The 23,082-nt window shown below is 35.6% G+C and overlaps 2 protein-coding genes across 12 annotated transcripts in view; both read right to left on the reverse strand.

Moving 5' to 3' along the window:
• ANXA2 (annexin A2) overlaps positions 1 to 322 on the reverse strand; it is a 44,670-nt gene extending 44,348 nt beyond the window's left edge. The window contains exon 1 of the mRNA XM_075160309.1: positions 181 to 322. The gene's annotated coding sequence lies outside the window, so the exon portion shown is untranslated. The remainder of the gene's footprint in view (positions 1 to 180) is intronic.
• A 3,625-nt stretch (positions 323 to 3,947) lies between these two features.
• ICE2 (interactor of little elongation complex ELL subunit 2) overlaps positions 3,948 to 23,082 on the reverse strand; it is a 28,587-nt gene continuing 9,452 nt past the window's right edge. For 6 of the 11 annotated variants that reach the window (XM_075160295.1, XM_075160293.1, XM_075160301.1 and 3 more), the window contains 9 exons: positions 22,216 to 22,375; positions 20,229 to 20,413; positions 18,777 to 19,725; positions 16,493 to 16,671; positions 14,906 to 15,035; positions 9,261 to 9,345; positions 9,115 to 9,165; positions 7,793 to 8,051; positions 3,948 to 5,339 (listed from right to left, as the gene is read on the reverse strand). In XM_075160295.1, the coding sequence (XP_075016396.1) occupies positions 5,157 to 5,339; positions 7,793 to 8,051; positions 9,115 to 9,165; positions 9,261 to 9,345; positions 14,906 to 15,035; positions 16,493 to 16,671; positions 18,777 to 19,725; positions 20,229 to 20,413; positions 22,216 to 22,375 (2,181 nt within the window). In that variant the 3' untranslated portion in view covers positions 3,948 to 5,156. The other 5 variants (XM_075160296.1, XM_075160294.1, XM_075160299.1 and 2 more) reach the window with 5 other exon arrangements.

Below are 23,082 nucleotides of genomic sequence, written 5' to 3' on the forward strand. Positions count from 1 at the left end.
TTAGACAGGGGGAGAGACTGAAAATGCTCCAATTCCTTCTACTAGTAAACCGAAAGCAGCTTAAATGGAGGTCAGCACTAAACATTCTGAAAGACCACGCCTGAACTGATTTTTATATTCTTTTGGAGACAAGCTGCTATTTAAAATACATGGCAAGCAAATCAGAAGCAAAAGAAGTACCTCTTAAAACAGTTCAATGTCTGCTACTGAACTTCGCCGCATGGGGTTGGACAGTCACTAGCTGTTGGCAGCTCGCACCTACCAGCACTGGAATGGATGTCTGGTCACTTGGTCCTAGTTCTCTGGGCTTCCAGCTGCTAGGCTACATTAGAAGACAGAGAAAAAACATAGTAAATCTATTCCTAACATATTTTACATAGACAGCGTCTATTGTATCCCTAAAAGGTTTCGCAGTCAGAGAAGGTGAAGATGTTTAGCCAGTCACATATGGGAATGAAAGCAGTTCGTAAGTGATTCACTAGTGCATAGTGCAAATAAAGTTTGAAAACACTTACTACTGCAGAAATAAAGAAAATTTAGATTTCACAACAAATAACCCATTGCAGTTATTCATGCTAATTCAAAGAACTGATGAAGTTCCATGCTTCTGCATGTATGTCAACCAGTAATCTCAAATGCCAGATAAGAATCCCCCCTCTAGTCCTCCAAAACTGCCTGAATGACACAAAGCTGTCAATTTAATCTCATAACAAACACCAGTGAATGGAGAGAACCAGACTTAATATCAGTGATCTTATACAGCATGGGAAACCTTATGTTCTCAGAGGGTTTCTTCCATTTTTAGTGAAGCAGTTAGTGGCTCAAAGCTGAACTAGCAGATGGTCATGAACAGAGTTTCTCAGGAGTTGATACTAGGTCCAGTACTACTCAGTATTCTTATAAATCACGTTATCTTGGATAACAAGATGGAATCAATCTTCATCAAGCTTGCAGATGACACCAAGTGGGGAGAAGACATAGAGCGGACAGATGAGCCACTATTCAGAGAGGCTTGGACAGGCTGCATGATTGGGCCAACAAGAATTGCATGAGACTCAGCAAAGATAAAAGTCCTGCACCCAGAATGAAATAATTCCAAGCAGCAGCACAGGCTGCTCCATTAGCGCTGGACTACAAACATCCACACTGAAAAGCTAAGAAAGAACTGAATACAGTTCTGTGAAATCAGTTTGACCGATTCTCCAGCACTTAGAGCTTCCTGTTCTGACAGACAGGACAGCACATACTTCCCCCCCTTTACAACCAGGTAAATCTACATAAAGAAAAAAAAAAAAATCTAACAAGGGGAAAAATATAACCGGAAGATTCTTAGACTGGGTAAATTACATCACACACTCCAAATGCATATGTAAAAGACATTCTTAAAATACAGATAGATAAAAAGTAGTAACTACATTTAAACGCCAAACACAGAGCTGAAGGTTGAACTTATAGGACAGGATTGTGAGGTCTGTGGAATTTGTTTCCTAAACTCAGTGGGCTGAGGCTGTAAAAAAGATCAGCATTAGTTAGCTGTAGAGCAAGAGTTATCCAGAGAGTAAGATCCAGGCCCACTCACTCTCCTTCAGCTGTAGTTTCCTGCTTCCCACAGCTTTACAAACTGTGTTACATTTAGGAATTTATACTTTGGTCACATCACAACAGTCAGGCTTCCTTGTATTCCTTCGTTTCTCCTCCACAGGTAACTGTCATTTCAGAAGCAGTCTATATAGAACCAGCAATCCAGCAACTAATATCCAGCACATTTTCTGGCTTTACTGAAATCTTTTTTACCAATTATTTTATTTAGCCACTTTCTTTGTTTCAAATTTCAGGTATTACTGCCTGAAATAAACATGCTATCTCTTTTCCCTTCTCCTCTTACCAAACTCCTTTAAATAGAATTTTATTTTAGATGCAAGTATAAATGGAGTATACTTTCGTACAACATTTGCCTCAAACTGATGAGGGGCCATCAGCATTTAACAACATGTTTTGCTCTCAGACCCATTTCACTGAGTAGAATTTTGCTGAATTGTTATTAGAGAAAATAACAACGTAATTTGATTTCCCAATGTAGGCATCACATTGGATTACAAAGTTGCTTTATAAGGCAAAGTAACCAACTCAGATTAGACTTTAGTCCATGACACTTCATAATCCTCCATTTTTATTTCACCAGTCATGGCATATTGAAAAGCAAGGCAATCTTTCAGGAAATGGGGATATCCAGCTGCAAGATGATCAAGGACATATTGTCTTAATGCTGTATCAGGCTCCTAACTAAAAGGACAAGCTTTGGTCTTCATATGGTGTTAAGACAAGCATCTCTCTTCCCACAGAATCTCATGTAATAAGACCTTATCAGGATGTGGCAGACTGCAAAGACAAATTACATTGAGAATTTTACCCATACTATTACTCCTGTTCAGACATAGGAAAAGGCTGTGATGTGAGCTAGAAGGAGGTAGCAATCATTAGCAGAAGCAAATTGCTGTTTACCTTTCATGTCCATGCAGATCTGGAATGCATCCACAAACATGCATAAGGCACAAAACTGCCTTACTTTTACAACGAAGAACAATCCAAGTGACATTGTTCTGTGCCAATATTTCAAATCTTGGGAATATCCCCAAGATTCATTTTTGCATCCTCAAAATCATGGAGAACAGCAATTTCCTTTCTTGCATCAGAAAACTTGTTGTCCTATAACTTGTGTGTAAAAACTGTTTTTTGAATCTACACACTGCACGGCCATGACAAAATGAGCAAACCACAGGTTTCAGTAGCATGCATTCCACAGAAAAAAATGGAACAAACAACACCACCCGCCCATGATACGTGAACAAAATTGGAGTCTTTCAAACAACTAATTCATCTTAAAGCAAATTACTTCAGTCCCACTTAATCCAAAAGAGAACAATCAAATAAAACATAACAGTGAATTAAAAAGCCACTTCATGTGTTGTACGTAAACTCCAGATTGCCTACCTATTCTAAACAGGTAAGAAACTACAATTAGTATACTATCATTAGTAGCATACTAGCATAGTGTAGTAGTATACTATTAAGACAAAGACGCAAGTCTTTTAGGCATATAGATACATGGGCAAATAGACCATACACTTCTAACATATGAAACTGCATCGAGAAACTAAATTCTATACAAGCCTGGCAAAAGTTTTTATATATACAAACTGAAAACTGCTTTGAATCCCCACATAGAGTTAGTTATCTGGCAAGAATGACTCACAGCTAAAATATTCCTGTTATGAGAGGTCACTAAGTGCGTTTAGGATTTTGTATCAGAACTACTTGTAATTTGCAAACAGCTCTACCCCAGTTCAGCTTGTCATTAGCATATCACTGCAGCTAAAAGAAGCAGTGGCCAAAAAAAGAATAAACTGAATAATCCTGGAAATATATCTAACAGTGGGGGGGGAAAAAAAAAAAATCAGAAAATGCTTTGTATTTCACAAAGAATGGTTTTTAATAATCATTCGTTGTTTAAGCCTGCTTTAAAAAAAACTGTCTTCAGGATTTTATAACAGGTATACCCCAGTAAAAAATGTAAAAACTTCATTTTTACTTTCATGACATTAAAATGTGTCATGTCAAGCCCTGGTGAGCAGAAGAATGCTTCATCAGACGTGTGTACTTGGTAACTTCCTTAGTCCAAATAAAAGACTTAGAAGAACATCTTTAAGGCCTTTGTTTTTTGTGTTAGCAGTTTAAGCATGCATACAAACAGTTCTCCAGAACATCATCCAAACAAAAAATAGCTCAGACATTTTGAAATAGTTGTTTGTGTTCTTTAAAAGGCAAAAATGGGAAAGAATTTATTGGACTCATTCTTGAAGCTTCCAAGAATTCATGAGCTTTTCTAAAAACAATACTCTTAATAAAGGAAGACATAAGCCAAAATCCAGAAAACATGAAACAAAAGCAATGATAGAGAATATAATTTTCAAGCCTCAATTTCAAGGATTGTTTCTGTTGAAACACTGAAAGAATATACCATAAAATAGCTGTAATGCAGAGAAATCTTCCCTCACAAGCAATCATGTTGGTTACAAGCACATCACAGAATACAATGCGTTTATATACTAACATTGAAAACAACTTTAATTTTTCCACACAACTCATGTTCACTAGGAAACAGCATGTCATCACATTGCCTGGCCTTTTCATAGACAGTAAGTATTCTCTTTTCCTAACTTCGTTCTGTCAGTTCGGCTCTAAATTTCAAGCAAACTGCTGATGTACAGCATAGTCTGGTTGGGTTTTTCAACTATGACTAAGGCCTTGATCCTATCACTTGTTCCTCCAGGCAAACCTTAATATCTCAGGTAAGCACTACTGCGTATCAACGTGCAATCTGATACGAGATTTAGGCCGTAGCCATTCAGTAATATAGTAAGTAACTGCAATATTCATTTTTGAAGACACGCCAGAATCCAAACAATTTTTGGAAATTCTTTTGGGGAAGCATAAAAACATACATTTTAACTGTTTAGCTGTACTCGTAAGTTTCCTAGTGCAAATTTATGGCACATACTATTCAAATAAACACAGCTTTTTCTCCCCAAACCTCATTTGTTACACCATCCTAGAAAGAAAATGTATTTTTATAAGTCATTTAAAAACAGGTAGACACTGTGTGTTAAAAGGATTAAGTAATTAACCCCAAGTTGTTCCCCTTATGCACATTACATAAAGTAAAATATAATTTTCAAATATGTCAGAATAAAAATCTGTAGTGATTCTGGAAGAATTAAGAAAGCTAAGAAAGTTATTTTTCTTGTTGTTATGCAATATCAGATATTGCTGTCAACCACTGCTTCATGCTTCAAGCTGTAGTTTTTCTACGAAAATCATGAGACCAACAGAAGATACTTTTGTCCCCTAACCTCAGCTGCAAACGCTTGCCTTTTTTCCCCTCTGACTGAATTTGAGATTTTCACTTGAAATGTGTCCACTGAGGTAAGAAGGGGTTAAAGCTTTACAGAATGTTTCAGCTGTGGAGCTGTTTCCCTTGCCAGCTTGTTCTGGCTCCTTTGAAGCAGCAAGAAAGCCTCAGATTCTCTGTTTTTATCTTGTCCTTCTCCAGGCCATACTTAGCACAGCATGGTTCAGCTATTCCTACTTCAGTTGTACTACATTTTGTTGTACTTCGTTTTCCACTTTTTCTTCATCGTTCTTTGTTTGCAGTAATTCTTCTTCAGCTTCTTTGTAGCCACACCTTCATTTCTAACAGGCTTAGCTGGATTGCCTTTTGTTTCCATAGCTACTGGCTTTCCCTCATAGGGTGTGTCTGATTGTACTTTCGCCCCAGTCATCTAGACACATATGGGAAGAGAAAAAAAAAAACAAAGAACTAGAATTAATAATCTTAAATCTGTATTAAGCACAAACATATACAACTACCTTCAGAAAACTGCCTTCTACTTCTTGTCATTCGAGCCAGACTGAGGGGCCACATCTGGACTGCGAGACAGGCACAGCTGGTCTTCCTGTCACCAGTGGGATCTGACCACTCCTGCCTCTTTCTTGCCCACATGCCTGGACTTCCTTCTGGCAGAACCCAAAGTGCACGACGTAATTAGGAACTGATGCACAACTTTATTTTGCTCTCATATGAAGTCAAGACGTGGCTAAAACATATAACTGGGCCTAAAAAGCATCCCACAGTCCACTAACCTAGGCATAGTTAGCATGTGGCTTTCACACAAATGAGTAAAACTATGCTGAAAAAAATAACACTTGAAAATTTTCTTAATTTAAAGTGTCGTACTACCTGTTCAAAACATTAGAGCTGAAAGTGGGATCTTTGGGAAATTTCCAAAGCATGATATGCATCACTTATTCACCAGCATAAATTACAAAGCAGATTGGATTCCTAAAAAATTTCCACAAAATTTCTATCAAAAGTTTCTTTAGATGCAGACAATTAATTCTTCTTCTCATAATAAATTCTATCCGGTTTTAAAAACAGCAGCAACAAAAAACAGATGTTAGTGAATTTTAGGCTATATTAATTTTTACTTATCCTAATGAAGTCTGGAAGGAAAACCACATTCAAACATCTAAAACATTTTATTTCTTCAGATTAACTGCACTCTGAAGAAATGCAGAATATAAATGCTGTGAAAGGTTGTTCATTCTCAGTAAAAATGAGTAAGCCATTCACACATCATTTTATATTCATGTCTGAGACACAGAAATTGTGTTTTCCCAAATTAAGGTACTCCCATGCCTCTAGACAAAGTATATATGCCTCTATACAAAACAACGTATTTCTGTTATTTTAGAAACAGTATTGCATATATATTGTTACGAATGTTTCACTGTATAGGGAACAGCATACCAATGAGAATTTAAGTTTCTGTATTTCAGGGAAGCCTGAATTGCAATGAAAGTTTCCTCAAAGGTGAAGGAGTTCAGAGCAACCAGAGAGAGGTGTGATCAATGGTAATTTGTCCAACTGAGCTAACAGAGAGGGCCAAAAGGAAACCTTATTTTTGCTGCAGAGAACCACTATTATCCCTACATGAGCTTTGCCTAAAATTACAAACAATTAAGAACCAAGATGCTCCACCCTAGCCGCTGAAATTGGGAATGAATAAATTAAGACACAAAAGATTTCAAAGAGTGGCATGAGGGGACTGTGGAAAGTACTTACACTTTCAGTAAAGAGTAGCATCGTTTGGTTTTCTATCTTGCTATACGATTATCCCACACCTAGGAATGTAAAAGCTCTGACAATTTTTTTTTGTGTGGCTGATTTGCTTACAACCTCTCGTCTGCATGACATTTCAGGTATCAAATATTACAGTTGAGTGCTCATTGCTGTCCCCACCGAAGCAGCACTAATCTGGATCCCTCTCCTCTACCTGCCTACTTATTTTCACTAAGCTGGTTAGAATTTAATATCTTAGGCCTCCAAGACACGTCAGTTTCTGCTGAAATAGCCCAACAAGTTCAACATTTTGAGATCTGGGGGACAAATGGAGATAAAGTAGGATTGAAAAAACAGGAAACCAGGTTAAGAGATCCTTCCTGAAATTGTTTGAAGAAAAATTACATCAACAAAAAGCACCAGCACAGAGGCAAAATTAGAAAATCCTTATAAATGCAAATATTGAGTCTGTTTCAGCTGTACTTGCAAGCCTATAAATTAAAAAGCTTTTAATTAAGCCAAACACTACATTCTTTTTGCCATCCAAAATATTATTAGCTCACATTAAAGATGCAAAACTTCATTTTGAAAGAATCTTGCCATCAAACAGGGGAAAAAAAACCCGTATTTTTTTAAAAAAAACCACTTAATATTATCACAGAGAACTGCAATAAGAGCTCAATGGAATAGACCCTGACAGTAGAATTCACCTTATCTGATTTTACCTGTCTACAATTGTGCTAATCATCTTTACTCCTGTAGTCATCAGAGAGAAAATGACACCTCTACAGCATGAGTCCTACAATTTACTTAAGAGCCCCATCCTGGTGTGGAGATGCATCTTACAAAATATTCCATTTCCCTCTGTTAACAGCACAATGAGCTTAAACATTGTTTTTCCATACTGTAATGTTTAAAACTAGGTGAGATGAATCTCATCTGAAATATTTTTCAGGAAAAAGGCATTCCTATTCTTGGTAGTGGATCCAAAACTCTAAAGGGTCTCTCTGACCCCGAAGGATGACAGATAAATATACTAGCTAAATATCCAAGGGACTGAAATAGATTGTTTCAAAACTGCTAATCTGCTTTTCCATCAAGTGCGATACCGACCTTCTGTTTCCACATGGCTTCCTGGGGTGCAGGCGGAAAGGTGCATGGAACTCTTCCATGATTCACATGATAGGGCAAAGGGAGGCTGGGATCTAGTGGCACCCATGGGACTGAAAGAGTGGCAGGTACAGTAGGCAGATCACAATGGGCTTTATGTAAGTTATATGATGCTTTCGCTGTCTTGTCAAGAGAACTCTTGTAGATTCCAACTGATGAATCTCCTGCAGCATGAGTCAATAAATAAGAGCCCTCCTGCAAACTAAAAAGATAAAGTTCAAAATGAAAAATATTATTTTAATGTTTTTGTTTTGTTTCAATTGATCAGGATAGCTACCAAGTTCTTAATGCAAAAGCAAAGCATCTTTAGGTATTTAATTATCAGTCCCTGTTTTACAAAAAGACTACAGACAAAAAACCATGAATTAAACTATTGATAAATACATACTAACTCATGTGTTTATCATGTATTCATAATGTACTAATTTACCATCAATGTACAGATTATCATCATATTCAACAAAACATTTAGCATACACTGAAAACCATCCATACTTGCAAACTGTAATTCTTTAACCAGCACCTTACAAAGCATAATGCATACACGGACACAGACAAAGAACAGACATGCTTTAAATACATGCAGGATTAAACAGGTTTTCAGGAAGATAAAGGTCAACCAACTGCCCACATCAAAAATCTTAGTCACAAATCATGAAGCTACAGAAATTATCAAGTGCGGGAAAACTCTTCTGTAATTCGAATTAAGAGGCTTCACACACAGTGCAAGAAACCTGCTTCACAAAAAAAATTAAGAGACACTTGCAGACTGAAAGCCTTGAAGTAACTAAGTAAATAAAGAAAAGGAAGGAGCAAGAGAAAGGTTGCAACGTTGCACAGAGAAAGACATATGCTGTTATAAGTCAAGCTAAGCAGAAGGGAACACAGTGTTATTTCTACAGATTAAGCAAAAAGACTAACAAAAAACAGAAGTCCAAATTTTAAATGTCAGCCTACATACATAATATTACAACTCACTCCTGTGAACCGTTTAATCAGCTCAGAAGTGTCCAGTCTCCTCTCTTGAGGAAGTGGTTCATAAAAATCAAGTTTTTATTCTTTTGCATTATTTACACAAAACCTGTAATCTAAGCACATTTTTACACAGTACTGCATTGTGCTATGCTAGACCTAAAAGAATCTGTAAAATATTTCATGTATCTGAAGAAATGAAAATCAAAGAGTAGACAAGCATTCTACAAAAGAAATAGGATGACCTGGGTAATGTTGCAGATAAATACAATGAACAAGAATGGAGCACTTACTCAGACACTTTCTTCAAAATGTGATGAAGTATATTTAATGAATTTGCAGGCCTGCGAAAAAGAAAAAGAAATTACAAAAGTAGTAACTTGCAAGGCTTGTTAGGGTTTCAAATTCATTGCTTAAAAACTCTACTAAGAATACTCACTTAATCAATCCAAGTTTTTCTCTTAAAATTTCTGGAGAAATCTTTTCTAGCATAATAAGCTTTGATGTAAAAGCATCAATACGTCCTGAAAAATATTAATTCAATTAATACACTAAAAATAAAAGAGAACAAATGCAAAAGCATAATTTGCACACCTAGTGCATTTTAAAAGGAATAAAAAATTTTGCTCTTTTACAGCGTAGAACAGTGAAAAGTATTTATCAATGTTACACAATAGCGGAAAGTAAAATGTATAGCTGCTTTAAGTACAGACATCCGTATTTGGGCTGTCTTTCTAAATCAGGGAGATGCCCATGATTCCAGCAAATCTTACAGTTTGGGTGATGTCCGGGGTATACAATCTCATTTTGCCATGGCCTTAATCTGATCAGTTAGTTTGTATCTTCTCAAGTTCTTTTGATCCTTATCCCTATGCTTCCTCACTGGAGAGATCATGAAAGTTTATCTTTTACCACAGATTTAATATACTTGTTTTTCTATTCTGATATGTTATACAAACAATGGTGTTATTTGATTTTTCTGGCGATTCTGTACCTTTGTCGTTTGATTTTTTCCCCTCACTTGAAAAATTAAAATTTACAATTCAGTTAAAGACAAATCGTTAAAGACTATTTGTCTTTGACATAGCTAGGAGCAACAACTCAAAGCTCTCCTCATCGCATTTTTAAAATAAAGGCTGATGAGAAGTTTAGCCCACGTTTTCACTTGATAAGCAATAAAGATCATTAGCACAGCTTGTACACTGATGTGGTGACCGTGCCTTACCTTCAGGTTCTCTCCCATGTTGAGGTTTTCCCAGAAATCTGTTCTATTCCAGCTCCCAGAAGGAGGATGAGAAGACAGCATAATAAAATACAACCTACTCAGTGGAATTTACTGCCTTACTACAAATCTGCTCTCATAGGAAGTGTAAATGCTTCAATTGTACAGTTAAAACGGCTAAATCAAAGTATTTCACATTCCAAGCTAAACATGACTAGCAATTTGTTATGTGATGTGTAAGAAGACCAAGTAAGAACTCTCATTTTTAACAAATTTAAAAATATGCACCAGGACGACTCATTTCTTTTAAACACTGTACATTTGTTACTTTTCTTAATATCAGTACTTTGTGCAAGACTAAGCAGCTAGGTTTAATATTCTGCATTGCTGACTAGAGGAAAAGAAACATGAAGTAATTATTTCAAAAAAAAAAAAAAAATCTGTGTTTGTGTTCTTCATTCCTTATCAGCCTCTCCTTAAATCAGAAACTTCTCCATTTCCAAACTCATTGACAGCATAGCTGAGAAAAAAAAAAAATCTATGAACTACTCAGACCTAATTTATATTACTGTATCTTATATTTGAGAAGTGACTAATCAAAAACACTTGACATTCAGTAAGTTACCCATACAGTAAGTACCTCTTTGCAACCCATTTTTCAAATAATCTTTATTTAAAGGCCTATATTATCCTATTCAAGTGGAGGTGAACTATTCTTTTTGTAGTAAGTTTTGCTTAGCCACTTAATGCAAATAAGTGAATAATGGTCAGGGTAAAACGTTCCCATTAATCAGCAAAGCTTATCACAACTTTATTTACTGCATAGATCAAGCACAAGTATCTTATTTGGGAAACATATCACAGAGATTACTCTCTTTGCAGGTGCAGGATTTCCTATCTGAGTAGCAAGGGGACTTAAATAAACAATGGAGCAAGGTGCTCTACTAGCAAGAGGAGGACAGTACTCTTAAGTGTGTTTGATGATAGTATCTCTGCTGTTGTGCAAATAATCACTACCTTCTTTGAGAACATACAAAATAAAAAATTCAACTTAATATCACACCTTGCAATTTCTGCACGAGGCCACAGTTATACTTGTGTTTTCTTTCTCATCACCTGAGCTGGCAGCACTGCTGAGTCACTGCACTGAGCTAGGAGTTTCCTCCCGCAGCCACACAGAGCGATACAACACTGAAGAACAATGCTGGACAATTATGGGGCCCAGACCAAGGTCTAAAGAACTTCCCACCCATACTTATTCGGCAATACAAAAGATTGTTGAGACAGCGAATTAAGTTTTTTCAAGATCCAAGAACTCCTAAGCAATTTAACACTGAGTTCTGCTACATGCTCAAAACTTCAATTTTTGAGGCTTTACTTAAGATCTATACTGTCTCAGAACTGTCTGAACAAGAATGCAAGTTGTAGGTACGGTGTTAGTAATGGTAAGATCACAGTTTTCACTTCCACACCTTCACACTCATACTGTGGGATAAATTAAAAAAGAGCAATAAGCCTATGGCTCTACTATGGTTGATTTAAAAATTCCTTTATTATAGGACATGATATTTCACTTAAAACTATTCAAATTATAGCACGATCTGAGAAGCCAAGTCTATCTTTCTGCTTACACCAAACACATGACAGCAGTAGTCTCACTTTCAGGTATCAGATTAATGAAAAAGAATGAGACATTCACCCCATTTCAAGTTGTCCATAAGACAGGGATATTATCACCTTTAGAGAATTGTCCCTCAAGTTTCAGGACAAAGCTTTCTGTTGCAAAGAGCTATTTAACTAAATCGGGACACTTGCAACATTGTATTTTTCACAGCTCCCCAGAAATACGAACTGAAATGCAGAATTTCACAGCTACCATCTAATATTTCTCAACAAGAGCAGAAAGAATCCCTAAGTAGAATACGATAACAGTTTCCTATTAAAAACTGTGGTAGATGCTCTTTCATAAAATGGATAATTTACTTCCACATATGTCTTTTTACCTACCTCTATTAGAAAGTACATGGTGGTACCAAAAATCTGCAGTCTGCAATTTGCCTACCTGAATAAATCACATATTCTGTCAGTATCAGAAGTTGGTGACATACTGAGAGTCCAACTCCCTATTTGCAGCAGGCTTTTTTTTTTTTTTAAAAAAATAGTGGTGGGAGAGGGCCTGCCTCACATTGTGGGAGTACTAATTTACTGTGCAGGAGAGTGACAACCTACAACCTGTACTTCCTCGGAGCACACAAAAGGAGAACCCCCGTGAACCCTAGGGTTTGCTGCTGGAAGAAGCGCATCTGAGAGCTGACAAACACCCACCACTGGAATAACCAGTGTTTCTCAATCCCAACAACTTTTTCTCCCAAGCACATGAAGAGAGAGAGCATGTCAGAGGCCAGGCCACTGAAGCCTGCCAGCCTAGGCCTCCGCACCCGTTTCATGGCTAGCAGGTATCTACGACGGAGACACTGAGGAACCTCCGTATCAGAAGCGGATGGCTGTTTATGCCAGAACAACTCCTGCAGCATGCAGCCTGCTTTCTCCTACACTCCTGGGAGCCTCTATAAAAAGGGGTGCTGGCTGGATGAGCTGTCTGCAAACTTCTGTGCGCAAGCCATACTGTAACTGATGGGAGATTAGATAGATGTGCATTCCTTCAGTTCGTGTACTTTGTAAGCAGATTAGCCCTCTCTCTACAGTTTCGCCATTTCCTCACACTGCTTGTGACTCTGGAAATGTCAATAAAAATGTTGAGAAAATTTCCTACAGGGGGTTAAATTTCAGTGCAATTCAGTATACTGTTCTGCTTGTTTAAGGAAAAAAAAAAAAGAGAAAAGAAATGCTTCAGTACTGTATGTTAAGATATAACTAGAAATGGTGAACTGTGTGATAATTATCTTTGTGAGGATTTTTTTTAGAGAAGGGAAAAACCACAGCAAATATTGATTTTAAAATTTAAAATGAGAAACGTAATTTCCATTAACTATGGACAGCAGACAAAGATAGCTGCAATCAGTGAAACTATCACCTCAAATATATTAGATTTCACATAAACCTTATAACTCTATGATAAGATGCAAAGTTTGTATGTAAAAATCAGGAAAGAGAGAACTCAGCATTTCTAAAATAGTATTCTGATGTGAGCCACCAACAGCAAAAGTGTAATTCAGTGCACAAGTGGAAAGGTCAGGCAACCACAGGCCACAACTGCTGCCATAAGAACCATAAAACCCAGAATTTTTTCTACAACAGAAAAGCGAGGCAGTCCCCACTGCAGAACATTCATTCACTGTACAAGCAGGATTGCCCTCACTCCGTAGCAAGTGCCAAACATATTCTAAAATGCATTTTGACTATCCACATTGTTGCAGATTCTCCCTTTTAAAATTATTAATTACAGGATAATTGGTATAAGAGAGTTCTCCATATACTAAAAGGGTGGTTAAAATATTCTGGCCACATTCTTTATATGCAGCATTTTCATTTCTCTACAGAACATATGTATCCTAATAGACACAAACTTTCCTGACATTTAAAACGTCATTGTACAAACATGAATACAGCATTTTCTATAGAACATTTGTTAGTGAAACTTTCCTTATACTGCTGCATTCCTAGTGTGCTTCGTTCATGTGATTTTGGATAAATGGCCTTTACAACTAAGATATCCTTCTGCTAACATTTCCATGCTTTTTATGCCTGCTTTATTGTCTTTTTATTTTCTGTGCTCTGAATTACAGCTGTCATTTTATCTACACGAGATCTGTAGTTTCTGCTTCATTCCCATTGAATGTATGTTACTTCTCATTCACAGATCCTATTACATCATCTCCTGTTTCCATGTGCTGCATGACACAGGACAAGGAGTATCAAGACCATCCCTTTGACATGGATGTTTCAAGTCATATCACATATTAGGAAATTAAATTTCATGTATCAGTTAGATGTGGACAATGGAAAACCTGATTAAGTAAGATCATCCAGTGTTCAGAACTCCTGAGAAATATCATATGGAAAGAAGTTTTCAATAAACTTATGCTATGCATTTTTCTTCTGCCTGTTAGCAATTCCATTTCCGCAAAGCCAGAAAATTATTTCCAGTATCTTAGATATGAGACACATGTACATTGTTTTCAAATAATGTAATTTCTCTTATTTCTGAACGACAGAACTTGGTTTAGCCCTGTCTTGCTTGTTTTTCCTCATTCTCTTGTATCTTACCTGTCTACATGTTATCAGTGTAGAAATTTGAACATTATTGCTTGTTTTCAAAGAAAAATAAGTAATGTTTGACCTTTTCCCATACTGCAAGCTCTAAGGCCAAGGAATCAGTATCCTCTGAGCCACAGACCTGATCCTCTGTTCACCTTCTATTCTGGTACGTAATAACAAATTTATTTAAAATGATTTCACAAAATGGTAAGATATACTTATAGCTCACATTTCATTAAGAAATATTTTTACCACTCCTGCGATAAAATAATTCATGTTGTATATGACTCATTAAAAAACAAACCCCCAAAACCCAAAGATACTTTAAATCATGAAGATTACTAACTTCAGAGAACTAAATTCACGCTTACAGATACATTTGTCTTTGAAAGGCAAATAAATGCAGTTCTTGAAAACAAAGATTACTAGACGCTATTCATCTAAAACCAAAGTTGAAATATCCTCATTCACCAACCAACAGAAATTTTAGACAAAGCACTTAAGATAAAAGTGAAAACCATAATTAGAAAGTTAGAATAAATAAGAACATACGGAATATACCTTTAATAAATATTTTTCTCTTCTGTTATTCTATGAATATTTAGACATACGTTTCTTAAGCAAAAATCAACACATGAACTTACCAATATAAAATAAGCATTCAGAATGCAACATACTCTCTGTCCATAATTGACATACTTCACTTTCTGTAAGAGCTTCGACACCATAATAGGCTTGGTATTCTAATTTTGGCAACAGGAATATTGGAGTAAGCTATAAAAGTGAAGATACAAGAAAAATCAGCACTCGCTGTCCAAAAGATGTCCACAATTGAACTACATTTTGTAGTTGATAATCATCATAGTCTTCCACTACAGCGGAAGCAACAAAGACATATCACACAGTTTTGTGTGATGCCTCACATTCTATGAAACCCACAGTACAAACTTCGGACTACGGAGACTCTATATAGAGGAAGGTGAAATGGACAAAAAAGAAAAAAAAAAAAAAAAAAAGACTAGGCAAACTTTTACCAATAATAAAATTTTGCTGCTAAGTAATTTTTCCATGCAACTAAATTAATTTGAAGGTCACACTTTTGTGCTCTACTGCCCTCTGCAGGAATTTAAAAAAATATACATTATTATATTTCTGATTATTATTAGTGGAATCCTGCCATTTATTGCCCTTGTCAGAATCTCACTTGAAATTAGAACCTAATGCTTGGACTCTCATTTGAAATCAGAGGCTAACCTTTGCATGTTAACACTAACAGAGAAAATATAAGACTCTTCTCACTGACAAATCACAGTTTAAATTTCAGCAGGAAATTTCAACAGTGCTCAGTTTCTGATTAACAAACTAAGCAGCTATTCACAGGCATTTATAAGTAGTGGATCGATAGCAAAGAGATGGTATTTCTTCAAAATAAGATTCTGAGCACAGAATCTTAGCATGTAATCAGAATTACGAAGATCTATTTCCATTTCAACAAAGCATAAACACCTCACAAAATGCCTGCCTACCATAATTCTGGTATTCTGGAGAGGGAGATACCACATCAAATTTGTTGAATGATTCAGAGGACTCTTGACAAGATAATAAATTACTGAGGATTCCAGAATAAGCTTTCCTTCTCCTGATGTTACAAGGAGTATTTGGATTATGCTTGCATTTAAAGCATTTTATTTCTCAAGACAAATCATTTGCTAGATAGTATACCATAGTCTTCTCAAGCAGAATGAACAGGATCTCTTTTTATCTTTAAATGTGTCCTCTGTTGTTCATTCTATCTCCTATTTCTCTGCTTAACTAGGCATAATAGCAAGGCTGAATCCTGCTTGAAAGTATTTATGATCATGAACATTCTCAAAACCTTGGGCCAAAAACCTAATTACTGCATTAACTTTTAAGAATAGTTCAAACTGACATTAGTTTACATGAGTATAATTACCCATGCATAATACTGTAATCCAGTTGTAGTAAGAAATGCAGAATCACATTTGCTTATCTTCTAATCAAGTAGGTTTAAAGAAATTAGAAGTTATTCTTCCTTTTCTTCCTACAGCAAATATTTACTTAAAGAAGACACACACTGTAGAGTTACAATTAAATGTACTAATTGTCTGAGTGAAAACCCAAATGCTATGAAGGACTGGGAATCCCAGAGATGCCAGTTGAGCACAGCTGTTTAAAAAACAAAACAAAAAAGCTAACAGCAAAATCTGTACCTTTTGGGCTTTTTTCTTTTTATGGTATCGTGGCAATGACTTCACTTTTTGCACACTGCAACGCACAAGTAACAACAGATCATTCAAACTGAATAGTTTATACACAAGGTTGCCATCCTGAGGTGCTTTATACTCTGAAGGGTCTTCTTCAAGCATCTGAAGTTCATTTGGCAGCTTTCCTATAGAAAATAAATAAAACAGAAAATGACAAGCTTGCACATTCTTTACCATGAAGCTAATTAGTCGTTTTCCTCTTGCAGATTTTTTTTTAAGTTTTTTTTTTTTTAATAGGATCTGTTTTGTCTCCTCAGATTTTGGGGTGAAAACAGTCTCATTAGGCACAAGAAGTCACTTATGCAATTTAAAAAAAAAAAATTTGGAAAATGTCCACTATAACTTTTTAAAGAGTATATTTTTAAATATTCCACATATTTTATCCTAATCATTCTATTTCTTATACAAACAGAGCTGTGAGACTCCATGCTTGTAGAAATGGAGTTCAAAGGCTGGTTTTTAAGCCACAGTCACTCGGCACAAAGGAGACAAAAATTTTATTACAGTGAATGCCTCCTGAGAGCCGCCATCCATTTATCAGTTACTGAAATAACTCAAGCCTCAGGTTTGGATGGTAGCATAAGCTTCTGTTCCAAATTGAGTTTGCTTCAACCTCAATTTCAATACTAGTATATCAAAACCCTTACTAGATCTCCAAGTGTAGCTTTGAGGTAGGTTAACAAACATCCCTGCATCCCTTAACAAAACATTTAAAATAAACAAGAATAAACTCCAATTTGTTTAAGATTATTTATTGAAAATTTATCCAGTTTTGGTTTTTGTCCTGCAGATATGTGGAAATATGTGTCAAAACTACAATTACAAATAGGTATTGCTGTAGTGCTATGAATAAATACACTTAACCTTAAATTTAGAGTTTACGTGCATCGTTGAATAAATGTATACTCTGTGAGATATTATCATCAGAGTGACCACAAATAACTTTCTGTTAGTAAAATATTTAACTTCATTCTGGCTTTGTGCAAAAAAAAGACATGCATAAAGGTTTTTCAGCTTGCTATAGAACTTTCAATTTGTAGAATTATGCTTTCTATTCTTTCGCAGTCACACTTCAGCATCTTAGCAATATTGGTTTCACTACCTCTATTTAAAAAAAAAAAAAATTTCTATTATCAAACACCTGAATTCCATACTCTGGCTTTTTAAGAGAAGGAGAAATAGAAAGAGTACCATGCTGCTCCACTCTTCAAACTGAGGGAGGAGACATGGTCTTTTAGTGACTACTAAAATTCAGTTAAATTAATAAAAAAGTAGGCTGTGATAACACAATTTCAACTAAACCAGAGTTAGTTGTGTTAACTGTTTCCATTACAGATTAAGTAATTAATTAAGATTAATTCCCATCTGATCAAATGCACAGCTAGTCAGAAAACACCAGCAAAATGTTTTCCCACCAAAGAGCATTGATTCATTGGAATTAAATATTTGAGAAAAAGAGTATCTGTCCTGATGCAACCTGCCCAGTTGCCTGTCAATTTACCTAACGCAATAAAGTGCTTCTAACTTCAGTTGTACAGAGCTTAGAAGCACTCAGGCATGTGAGAAAAACCTCAAAGTTCATGGTCCCTTGGATCTTTAAGACTTCTAGTTCTTGGTTGAGGTCTGGGTGTAGCATAGGTTCAATTTCCACCTAAATGTCTGAAAATTAGGAGAGGTGGCTTGTAGTGTGTCCTCCTTAGTCTTCTGGAACAGATTGCTAGGAGCCAAGAAACAGCAATTGAACTGGGAGTCTCAGAACTTAGACACCCAAATTTCAAGTTTTCTTTCAAGTTTTAATTGCATCATTTGATTATATTTTTCTTCTACAGAAAATGTAAAATAATTCCATTTTTGATTGACAAGAAACTATTTTTGCAGACCAGACTACTCAAATATTTGAATTTCTGAGGAAAAGTAACTTCTTTCACTACCAAATGATTTATTTTCCTTGCTTAAAAACCTTGTATATAACAACTTTTTGTTTCTCTAAAGTAAAACAATATTTCACATTCACCTCTGTGGACAAACAGCTCTCAAAATGCTCCCTTGTATGTGCAAGACACAGAGAAGATATTCTTAAAAAAAAAAAAAAATTAAGTCACATCTCTAAATAAGTATAACAGAGGTACTATTAGGATGTTCTTCAGATGAAGGAGTTAAAATGTTTTTCTGTTAAATTTTACTGAAAATTTGAAATTTTACTCCTTACACAGTGAACACAATTACTTACTCTTTGGCACTCCCTGAAAAAGCCAAGTCCAGGTATTTCTAGAGGAGCCGTTGGGATTTGAGGCAGGGGCTGACACAGTTTCTGTGCTGGAGGTCACCAGTGGTTTTGGAGATTGAGACACATGGGCTGGCTTAGCATTAGAATTATCACAGCTCACCACTGGCTGCTCATGAGCTTTTTGGGAAGGTGACTTGAGAAGTTCAGTTTGCATTTTCAAAATCTGTCCAACAGGATCGAATTCTTTGGACAACTTTCTTGTAGGCTTTCTGGGGGCATTTTTTCCCTGATCTGAGCAATCAGTCATGCTTGCTAATGGAATCTGGGTGGGGGAAGGTGATTTGGTAGTCTCTGCTGAGGTATGAGAAACAATGTCTGGTACAGTTGTTTTGCAACAATCAGTGTTTTTACATTCCGTATCAATTATCAAACGCTCTTCATCCGTGTCACTACTGCATAAAGAAGTGCAAGTCTCATTTTTTTGTGCAGCATCAGACTCTTTCTTGTAACTAACAGCATTAGATGGAGTATTTAATTCTGTTTCATTGCCCGATACTTCTTTGGTCATGACATGCTGTGCTTTGTTCAGTCCTACCTCCTCTGAATTAAAGCTTTTATGAGATGAATTTTCTTCAGGGCTGAAGCACAGAACGCCATCTAATGATGGAAGCTGCATGCCGGCACATGCTGAAACTCCTTGCTCAGAAATGGTGTTTTTCTCTTCTTCATCTCCACTGTTTATGGTGGATGTATTTTTTTTCCCCATTTTTAGGCCATGTGATAAAACTTTAGCAGCGTTACTAACTGTAGGAAAAGTATCTTCCATTTTAGAAGTTCTTGAGAGCTTGACAGTTGCTCCAAAAGTTTCCAGTTCTGTAACATCATCATCAAAGTCCATCCCTGTGTCATCTGGAAGAGGAATCTTCCTGCACTGGTAGGTATCAGAAGACATCTTAACACAGGGAGGGAAAAATAGTAATATTAAAAAAAAAAAAAAATTCAAACAAACCAAGAAATAGAATGCATTAATCACAAACAAGACATTGTCAAATTGAAAACATGAAAAATGTTCTGCTATCCATATTTTGACTCTTGGGATAGAGGGGCAAAAAATGGAAAAAAAATTCCGGTGTTTAACATGGAATATCTTAAGTCCTGGGAGTTGAAAGGTCTTTCAAAAGAGAAATAAAGTTCATAAAACTTTTCCAATGTAAATAAACTGATCAAAATACATTTTAGTGAAGTAAACATTAAAGTTGAGATGCCGATGTAATAGAAGCATTTAAAGGAACTAGACTGACATTTTAAAACAGAAGGTCCGTAACTCAGCAGTAGAAAAACTACCAACAGGAAACCTAAATTTTCCTTCATTATCACAGAACAAGTAACTTAGGAATTATAACACGGGTTTTTGATTTTGTTTATTTGTTTTCGAGAAGAGATGAAGCTACATACATCCCACTGAAACAGATTGTCCTCAGCTGGTTTGTCCATCGATACATCAGAAATGGAAACGTAAGACATTTTAGTTGCTAGGAAGTCCATTGGAATTTCATGGAAGATTTGGTTCCTCTCTCTCACTGTCATTTCCTTTCTCAGCAGGGGTGAATCAACATAAACCACTTTAGATGGTATGCTACCTTTTCAAGAACGGAAAGAGATTGAGTACATATTAAATGAAAGGAAAAAAAGATTGTTGTATAACTTAAATAATAAATCTTTCAACTTCCAATTATGGTCAAATCCATTCCACATTCACACTAGAAGAAATGAAAAACTATCCTCTCATTCATTAACGACAGAAAATAAAAGTATGTCCAGATACAGTGTGAATTATTAGGATCCTGCAGCAGCAATACACACCACATTAACAGTCGATCCTATTTTAAATGCAGTTCTAAATAGAGGATTTGTAAAATAAGAATATAGGATTCATCATTCCTTATACTGCATTATATCATCAAATGTATTCTGTTTTCCAAAAAGATCTTTTTTCTTCCTTTGATGAACCTCAATATTTTTTTTTTAAATTCTCATTGCCCAAAAGTGATGGCTGCAGTTTATATTTCTTCTAACCAGTAACTATGTCTGTGCTCTGCTGCCCCACTCTTTTGTTTACACCTTAACACACTTACACATGAATCATTCATAGATTAATCAAAAAATAACAGCAATACCCTGCCCAATATTATACAGAAAGCAGAGGCACATGATGAACATAGTATCACTGTTTTAGGGAAAAAAGCATCTGTGGATGAAAAAAAGTATCATTAATGCAAGAGGTGGGTTACAGGCAAGGTGGAAGAGGAAGGAGAGAAACCCTTCAAGAAACAGTATATGTTTCTAACATATTCTGAACGCCCTTTAGGTGTTAACTTTAGATGTAAAAATTAAGTTTAAAAACGAGAAAGCTGACACAAAAGAATTCATATCTTTACAGATAAAGTAATTTAATTTCATGTAGGAAAGTGTTAAATTTGTAAGATTTGCAGATATTTGACAGCTTATTTACTACTATCCAGAAGTCTGCTATACAAATTTGTGTGAAATGCACACAACATGGACGTTCCAAGACCATAACCATTATAAATACCCATCATGAAAAAACCCCTAGTGTATTTAAAAAAAAAAAAAAGCAGCTTTGAAAACTTACTGAAATCAGTTCACTTGATAATTTTAACAGCTTCATGCATTTGTTTTGTTTCCAAGGAGCAGAGCTTACAGTTTTGAAAAGCAAAAGGACATTTATCTGATTTTTTTCTTTGTGTTTTTTTTTGGTCCAAGTGGAAAATAGCTGTATGTCCAAATTCAACGTTAATGGTGATACCCCTAGAGGTTGTTACTATTCTCAGTAACAAGGTGGAACAAGGTGTAGAAAATTATAAAATGACATTGCTATCAGCTTTCCTCCTTGAAAACAGAGGACAAACTATAGCAATGGATTTTTTAAAGTTCATTTTTTACGATAACTTCGATTAAACTAAATATTTTTCTTTACAACACAAAGGTCCCTGACTCCTCACCAGATGACAGCTAAAAACTATTAACTTCAGATTTTTACCCTTTAAGATGTGTGAACTAAATAAGTTAAATTTTATTACTTGGTTTGATTCATTAAATTAAAAACATGGAAATACTTAAGAGAAACTATTTTCTTACAGCTGCATTCTAGAGTACTGCTTCTTCAGAAAAGGTAAAAATCTGAGCTTATAATTACAATTATGATTTTCATTAACCTTAGCTTCTTTCTTTTTTAAAGAAAACCAAAATTAAACTTTTCTATTATTGTGTGAACTAAACCAGACTACCTTCTACCTTCCTGCAGTTGGTTTTACTGAGTTTTCTAATTTCCTGTTTTTCAGTCAGCTCAAAAAGGATTATGAGAATATATAAAGTTCTTCATGGACAAAAATGTAATTTTTATAACAAAAACATACTATACCTGCAACAGGGATCATTTTAATACAAACTGGAAGTTCCCATTGTTCCTTGTAGTTTAGTCCATGATTATTCAGTAAAGTAAATAATGATTGATTACTTAAAACAACTTGAGGACAGTATTTCAAAGCAAGTTTTTCTGCATTTGAATCTGAACTAATATCCTAAACAGAAAAAAGTTAAATTTTTAAAGGTTTTTAAGAAAGACACACATAAATTTAAATTCATAAGAAAATCCCCAAACCCAAACAAACATGGATTAACACCCCGCCCTTCTCCCCCTTCCCCCTCCCCCCCGCCCAAAGCCCAAATACCACCACAGTACTAGGCTTCAGAATCAAATGAAAAAGCAAAAAAATTCCCCTGAATCTTATGCATCCACCTCGCAGCATGAGAAAATATATTTTCTTCACTTGTATCTTTCAGTTAATTCCTATTAATATCTGAATTATAGGTTGAATAGGAATGTGGATGGTCGTGAAATATAGGAGTGCATTGCAGAAGGAAAGGGAAAAAAAAAAAACCCAAACAAATCCAGATTCATTCACACATACATAACAGATGTTCTTACAAGTTAAGTAATAGCCCAATAAAGACATCTAACATTAAAGTATGGCTAAAACCGCCACCGTTGTTTGAATACAGATTACATATAAAGAATCTTAAAACAAATATAAAAACATGAAGAATACAAATTCAGAATTGAAATGATAAAATTATTAAACATTATGAGTATAGGTTTCCATGAAGAGAAGAGGCTCGGAATGCTCACAAAATGGGAGAACACCAAAAACTAAGAAGATAACGGAAGCCCAAGAGCACTGAGAACCATGAGAGAGAAATAAGAAAAATCTAGCTATGTTCTTTTTTC

This window comes from Calonectris borealis, chromosome 11, assembly GCF_964195595.1.
Source record: "Calonectris borealis chromosome 11, bCalBor7.hap1.2, whole genome shotgun sequence".
Lineage (NCBI taxonomy): Eukaryota > Metazoa > Chordata > Aves > Procellariiformes > Procellariidae > Calonectris > Calonectris borealis.